The sequence below is a fragment of the Theobroma cacao genome, chromosome 6, assembly GCF_000208745.1.
Source record: "Theobroma cacao cultivar B97-61/B2 chromosome 6, Criollo_cocoa_genome_V2, whole genome shotgun sequence".
Classification (NCBI taxonomy): domain Eukaryota; kingdom Viridiplantae; phylum Streptophyta; class Magnoliopsida; order Malvales; family Malvaceae; genus Theobroma; species Theobroma cacao.
Window position 1 is genome coordinate 4,230,572 of NC_030855.1, and position 8,314 is coordinate 4,238,885.

At 34.7% G+C, this 8,314-nt stretch overlaps 1 protein-coding gene across 1 annotated transcript; it reads right to left on the minus strand.

The window, feature by feature from the left end:
- On the minus strand, nt 6,020–7,877 carry LOC18595449 (magnesium transporter MRS2-1). The gene is made up of 5 exons (XM_007023396.2): nt 7,221–7,877; nt 7,008–7,136; nt 6,520–6,867; nt 6,376–6,423; nt 6,020–6,295 (listed from the first exon to the last, which is right to left on the minus strand). Exons 1-5 carry the CDS (start codon nt 7,737–7,739, stop codon nt 6,065–6,067), a joined length of 1,275 nt encoding a protein of 424 aa, XP_007023458.2. The 5' UTR covers nt 7,740–7,877; the 3' UTR covers nt 6,020–6,064.

Here is an 8,314-nt window from a genome sequence, read left to right on the forward strand (position 1 = left end):
GTATTTAGGATCACTATATAAGAGATTAGACTTGTTCCAACTCAAAACTGTTGAGTCAGCTGGGCGTTACAAAGTTTTGACTTATGTGGATGTTTCCTTCATTCAGATGTGCCTATGGGAAAGGTTTAGTACTTGCGCTCTTGTGCCTAATGCATATCCTTTAGCATCTTTTTCAGTGAATAACCACTTATCCAGGAACAACTATAGAGCTTGGGTATGGCATGATTCTGTGATCCTGGAATTTATTATGATCGCCACCCTTTACAGTATGGAAAAATGAGTTCACAAGGTATTAACTTTTGTGTATGGGTTCACAGTTCCCTATTACCATCTATGATTAAGAGTTTCAGTTCAGGTGGGGATAGAAATATTTTTTCTGTTGAGGAATATTCTTCTTTTAGAGTGGCACGCCAATTTGGGTTTGACCAACCAACTCCGCCTGACTCTTCTTCAACTATCAGTTTTTCTTCTTGCGTTTCTTCATTCCTCATGGCAAAACTTTAACTCCGTTTAGATAAACTTAAGAGTTGTACTGTCCCAGCTTTTGATAGAGTTGGTATCCACACTTCTGGATGGTTTGTTTATTAGATGGAGTGTGTTGAAGAATTGAGATATTTTATTATGCCTTTGACTAATCCCAGAGCTTGTCTCTACACTCCTCCTATAAGTAACTTCGATGTATCCTTATGCTTGATTTTTCTCAAAAAGAAAAGAAATGTAAATGAAGAAGAAGATGATGTTCCTCACGCTCCTACTCATCAAACAAAACATGTGCATCGAAAAGTAAGTTCATCATTTACTTCTTATTTTACTTCTTTTTTTTTTTTAAATTCATTTCCTCATCATACTTTTTTTTTTGTAGAGAGAAACAACTGCGAGAGTAGGACTAAACTCGATTGAAGAAGAATAAAATTTTGAAGCTGAGACTGAGGAAGAATCATGTGACTCTAACCGTAGTGATGAATCTGATGATGAATCAGTTGATGTTGATAAAGCTGAAGTTGAGGGTGAGCCAACCCCTTTTGATGATTTCATTGATTTGGATGTTTTATTTTCAAATCATGTTCAGAACTCTACCATGAACCAGGTATAAACATATCACTATGTTACTTCGATTGATGTTGTTCTGTTCCCTTTTTTTTTTGTTACATTAAGATTATTCTTACTCCGTAGGCTATTCGAGATGAGGGTGTTCTTGATACTGAGACTATTCCTGTTGTTGAAGTTGTTCCTGAGTCTACTCCAAATGTCGAGGTTATTCATGATGTTGGAGTTGATACTGATGATGTTAGAGCTATTCCAATGACTCCTCATGCTTCTTCCTCCCCAGTGCCAGAACACAGAGATGCAAGTAGTGCTTTTGGCACTGAAGTAGTACATACTGAACAAAGTGGTAAGAAAGTTGACTTCCATGGCTTTCAAGTTTCATTGGAGTATGTGGCATACTTGGAGCATGTTTTCAATATAGAGGGAGAGTTTTGGAGTACCTCCTTTGTAAAGAATGTAGACGTCATTTGCTTAATGATGGAAGTGTTGGGTAGAGCTTTAGCCATTTCCCATGCTCCACTAATGAGTACTTCATCAGAGGAATTGCAATAGATGTTACAGGATTTCGATGATACTTGTAACTTTGGATTCAAGTTGGAGTGCCTCAGTGATTGTAGATCTAAAGCCAAGATTTTTCACAACAAGTCTTCATTGGAGAATGAGTTAGAAGATATTGTAGCGAAGATAGCTTTACTGAAAAAACATGAAGCTGAAGTACAAGAACAATTAAATGTATTTGCCCATAATAACTCTTCTCTATGGAGTATGTAATTGACTAGTCTTTTGCTTTTCCTTTGCTCTTTTTGAAAGCTTATTTGAGCTAGTACTTTGCTATTGATATATCATATTTCTTTTTCTTTTGCAATAATAATAATGTTATATGCTTGTTGCATATGTGTTCACATTTCATATTATTGTATGTGGCCAAAAGGGAACTCTCAACTTTACATCAAGGAGATTAACTCTAACTTGATATGAAGGAGATTAATTCAACCATTAAAATAAGTAAGCTTAAGAGCTGCGACCAATTTGTGAGTAATAAGCTAGGGCCAAGAAATGAGCGATAAAACTTGCGGCCAATAGCATAACATCATTACAGCCAAATTATGAGTGATAAAGCAAGCGACTGAAATATGAATAATTAATTATGGTCAAAGAATAAGCAATAAAGCTTGCGACCAATAGAAAAAATATCATTGCAGCCAAAATATGAGGGGTAAAGCTTGCGGATAAGCAGAAAGTAGGTTGTTCTAGACCATGTTGTTCTTAATCAATAACTCTCATGCTTGCATTTTCTTTTGGAATATTCCTTTCTGAAAAAAATCTATTCTTTCTCTACCTCTTCCTTAAATTGCATTCACTATTAAAATATTCATTCTATCGAAGCTAGTAGCTTCCCTTTATCTAAGAACCGTATTATTGGTTCTCCGTGCCTCTTCCACCAAGGTAGCAAAATTTGGAAGAGGTAAATTCTGCTAATGTAGCCTACACTCGTTAAACATTTTTTTTTGAATGCAAACCATCACCAACTCCTTTTCATCATGAGACTTTTGTATATCCAACACCCTTTCTCTGAAGTGTTAAATGTATTCCATGAGGTCTTTTATGGACTTTTGATATTCTCTTCCTAAATCAAGGAGATTAACCTTCTCTTGCGTAGGGAAGACTCCCTGAACTTCCACATCAATTGCAGTTTCTCCATTTCCTTCATTCCCCTTAGTGTTTACAACTAGGGGAATGGATCCATTTGATGCATTCTCATCACCATTAAGGTGTACTAGTTGAGCTTGAAAAATGGCGAGAATGGAGAATGTAAGTTAAGATATAGTCTTCAACATCTGCTTATTGTTGCCTTACAACATTTGCATTCTCTCTAAAAAAAGCTTCAATCATTTTCATTAGCTCTTGGATATAGGTGGAAATAGATGCATCTTGGTTACTAGAGAAACTGTCCATCTCTTCCAGTAACATAAAGTTTTTCTAGTAAGCTTTTACTTAATGTAATCATTCTTCCCTAGTGGAGTCACCAAAATGTAAAAAGGGTTTTTGTGATAGGGAGAGGAAGCGTTGCAAACAAGTAAAAGGATATGCCGGAGGCGGCGGAGAGGAAAATTGGAGCAGTTCCTGAAGTACTGAGTGTAATGGCAAGTAGAATAAAGTAAGAAGAGAATTAAAGAGTAGAAAAGAATTAGAGAGAGAATTTAGAGAAAGAAGCTCTCAAGTTGAGAATGTGCTAGCTTAGAAGGGGGAAGAAAAGAGTCCTTCCAAATGAATTGTGAGGCTCTATATATAGTGCTAAAAGTGACAGTTACACAAGAATAGGCTTTAATGCGCCTAATGAATGACATTATTATGAAGAATATTAATGTGAGTAATCGTTATTGTAATTGGATGTAGTAAGACTTGTTCTCAAGTAAAGGTAATAGAAAATAGATGTACAAGAATAGGTACAAGAGAAGAAGCTGTACGAGAATAGGTACAAGAGAAGAAGCTGTACGTGAATAGGTATACGAGAACAAGGTAAGAGAGTGAAACACTTGTACTTCAGGAAGGGGTTAAGAGGAAAACCTCTTAACTACCTTCATATCTGAGCCACCAAGCCAAACTCTCCGGAACATCCTAAGATGAAAGTAACCCATGAACCCTACCACTTATTTTGAGTTACTTTCACTATCATCCAAGTGAAGTGGTTATTCTATTCAAAGTAGCTATTCTACTTGTATTAGTTGTTCCATATTGAGTAATGCTTTACTTATTCTAATTGTTCTACTTTAAGTAGTACTTCACTTGTTCTAGTTGTTCTGCATGAAGTAACGCTTGTTCTAGTTATTCTGCGTGAAGTAGCACTTCACTTGTTTTAATTGTTCTCTGTACAACATTATGTTGTAACATAATTCTTTAGAGAATTGTTATTAACCAAAATCAAGTATCTACAGTAACAGAGTTTTCTTCTTTTACATTTCCTTGTATATACACCTTTTACTTTGTAAATTTCATTGTGAGTGACATGAAAAGATTTTCTTTCCACAAGAGTTTTTCTTAAGCTTTCGTGATTTTCCACATGATATCAGAGCAAGTTGATACGAGATAGGGACTTTTGAATGCAAATCTTCTTCAAATATGCTTGAGTTTTGCAATCGATTCAACTCATTCTATTTGTTGTTTGATTTCTAATTTTTTCCTTGCTTCATTAGTAGATGGTATATTTGACTCTATAGATTTGGTTTTGTATTGAGATTGTTTTTGCTTGGAGTTTCTCTTAGCTATTTTCTTTGAATCTTGATTTGTTGATATTGGATTACTGTCTTACTATTGAGTTTCTTGTATTTTGTTCATAGTTGAGAATTCACAAACCATAGCGAACAATTCTTCAAACCATAGATTTACCAATTCACATCTAAAGTATCCACAATCTCCCTATTAAGTACACCGCACTGATAATCATGGATCAGTCATAGTGAATCTCAAGCTTACTTCTAGTAATTATATAGCTTGGAGTATATCCTTTTTACTAGCCTTATCTATAAGAAATAAGGTTAGATCTTAATGGAATGATTGCTAAACCAAATGTAACAAACCCTTTGTTTAGCTCTTGGACTTGATGTAACAACCTGATAGTGACATGGCTTTTAGATTCTATTTCACCACTAATTGCATCAACATTCTTTTACATGGATAGTGCTTTAGAAATATAGAATACTTTGAAGTAGAATTTTGCACAACTTGATGACACACGTGTGTGCAATTTGCAATATACATTAGGTAATGTGAATCAATGAACTAGAACTGTAGATTCATATTTCATTGAGTTGAAAGACATTTGGGAGGAATTGAGAAATTTTAGACCATTACCACATTATGAATGTGGAAAATGTAATTCAGCTTGTTTCAATAAATACTCTAACCAATATAAAAAGGATATGACTTTTAAGTTTCTTAATGGACTTAATGAGTCATTTTCTGCAATGAGGTCTCAAATAAAATCAATGGAACCTCTTCCAAAGCTAGATAAAGCATATAATATGGATTTAAAAGAAGAAAATTAGAGAAGGTTATTGATACAGCCAAATCCAACTATAGAGTTATCTTCTGCGATAGTCACTGTGGACAACAAAAAGAAAACTAAAGTAGATTTAATGTGTAGTCACTGTGAAAAGAAAGGTCATATAAAAAAAAAAGTGTTATAGGTTAATAGGATTTCCTATAGACTTCAAGTTTATAGAAGGTAAGGGTAATTTCAAGAAGGCAAATTTGACAATTAATAAAAATTTTTTGCAAGAAGTTCTATGCAATCTGATCAAAATGAAGAGCTTGTTGGTGTGAATTCCATGTCCCAGATGTCACTCATTAAGCATCAACTTTAGAAATTGATGACACTTCTCAGTGAGAGTGGTATAAACAGTGATGATCATTGTGACAGTTTACCAGCAAACAAAACCTTCGTTAGTCAACTTAGCTTATGTAGGTAAAATTTTTGGTAACTCAATATTGTAAATAATCTTCCACCGAAGGTTTGTTTGGTAACCACAAAATAAGTTTCGAAGGGAAATCTTTTCTGTGTAAAATATTTTACAAGAAATTTAATATTTTTTATTGTTTGGATAAACTGTCAGTAAATATTTTTCGTCATTTGGATCATCTTTTGAAAAATATTTCCCCCATCACTAAAATTATAAAAATTATATAAATACCAATTTTCTATCATCTTTAGAGGTCTGAAAATATTAATATTTATTATTTGTATATAACATCTAAAACTTAATTTTCCACATTAAAAATATGATATAATAATTAAGTAACACAAAAATCCATACATCAATCAAAATCAATAATCGTACATAATAAAAGCATTCTACATTAATAATAAAACATATTATCAATCATCCTACAAATTCTTACTGCATATATACTTAAAAACATCCTACAAATATCCAACAAACATCTTACAAATATTATCCAAAACAATAAAACCTACTGGTAAGCCAAGCTCGGATCATTTTATAATATTTTGATTCCATTAATGAGGCATGAGTTTTTTGTACTTTAAGAAGCCCAGAGAGGCAGAAAAAATGATGATCCCACAAACCCCGGCAATTATGACGATCCTGATAAATGTAGCAGGGTCATCGAAAAAGGGTAGGTCAAAATTCATACCAAACACTCCTACTACTGTACCAAATATGGCAAGAGCCAAGGTTGTAGTTGTGACTAGCAGCTCAAACTGAATCAGCCGGTTTCGCTGACTATCCTGCAACCCAAAGTTGATCAAAACTTGAGATGCTTTCCACCAATATACACAATTCAAAGACAGCTACAAAATTTGATTACCAGCTGAATGTTGATAAAATCTTCTGTATCATCAATGTATTCCTTCATCTGAAATAAGAGGAATAAAATGTTGCATAAATCAATACCATCCGACCCAAAGGAAAGAAGAGAAGAATTTAAGCACATTGAGCTTGCTCTACCAACCGTTGTCAACTTATTCAGGCTGCTATCAATCAAAACAAAGTATGATTCCAGTAACACCTCCAGATCTTCTAAACTCTCTGGAGTGCTCTCTGAAGCCCTCATGCTCTTGCGGCGGCCCCACACGGTGGTTAAGCTATGTTTCAGCCTTTCGCCGGAGTCAGGGGGTGAAGAAACAGGGGAAACTGGAGCAGAAACAGAGGGTCCTTTCGATCTGAATTGCATCGAAGATTGATCACCAGAAAATGACGACTCCATCCTTGTCTTCGTCTTCGTCTTCTTCTTCACCGTAAGACACATTTCAGCCATATCATCATCATTATCCATCAAGTGCTCTATCGCATCTCTAACCTAAAACAATGGAATGGACCTCCAAATAAAGCTATCTATCAATGACTTGCATGGTTGTTTCAAAAAAAAAAAAATCATTGACTTGCACAGTTAAAAGGAGAGAGAGAGAAAGAGAGATGTGAACATTAATTATTCTATACCTTCTGAACTCTTCGAGTCAATGCAACAGCCCTGCTCTTTAATATGCGAACACGTTCTAAGTTGATGGTGGTGACCTTGCTTGTAAGCGCATCTAGTAATGGATATACTTCAAGTTCATGCTCTGTTACCTTAGGGATAAATATTAATCCAGTTACTAACGTGTTCACAAATGAATACATATATAATTAAATTTTCATTTCCCTCTTACGCACCTGAGAATCGAGTAATGCACAAACAACTTCAAGAGCAACTTCAAGAACCTTAAACTCAAAGGGCAATTCGAAGTATGCTCTACCGAGCACATCGTCAGGACCCCCTGCTTGCCTAATCTGATCATCACCTACTCCACTCTTCAGTCGCCTTTGTAGCTCTTCCACATGCTGCAAAACAGAGCTATCACGGGAATTTAAAAGTAAAAACTCGTCAGCAGTGATGATACATCGTATCTGCTCCATATTTACAACAATAGCCTTCTCCCTAACAAGGATCGTTGAGGGGTAAACAAGCAGAGGATCGAGAAGCCGTATATCCCGAGCTGGGAGATCACAATGATGCTTCATAGTGAGCTTATCAACCTCGATGACCTGGGAATTCCCAAGCGCATCAACACGGATCCAATTTCTGGGGCCTTGTCCTAGCCTCCGGTTGTGGAGGTAATAAAAACCGCCTCCAAGCTTTATCTTAGGAACGGCATGATCTCCATTGTTTTCTGGCAATGCAGATTCGGCCATGCCTTACAAACCTTTTTTTTTTTTTTTGATTTGGGGAAATGGATTCGAATCTTGCTCCAGATACAGGGTGCATAAAGCACCTCTCCAAGCTTTAATTTATACAAAATCTTGGGAAATTTCTTGGAAGAATAAATCCATACTTTCTTTTTCCTAGACGTATGAAACTTTAAAAATAAATTATAATAGATAAGATCAATTCAAAATTAAAAGGCCCACACCCTAATTTATAATGAAAGCCAGCGCTATATTTTATTTTTATTTTTTTTAATTTGATTTCACATTTCTATGTCTTATATAATCGAAATGTCTAAACTTGATAATTTTGGACACAACATGTGAAGACACGGAGTTAAACAAATTTGAATTTAATCTTAACGTATTTTGTATATAATTGTATATGACACGTTTAAAACACGAAAATATTTAAGACATGAAAATTTTCATATTTTAACGTGTTAAACACGAGTGACACGTTTAAATATGTTTAATTAATTATATTAATCATGTTAGCGTAGTTAATCATGTTATCATGTTTAAACGTGTATATGTGACACGTTTATCACCTTATTAAAAAT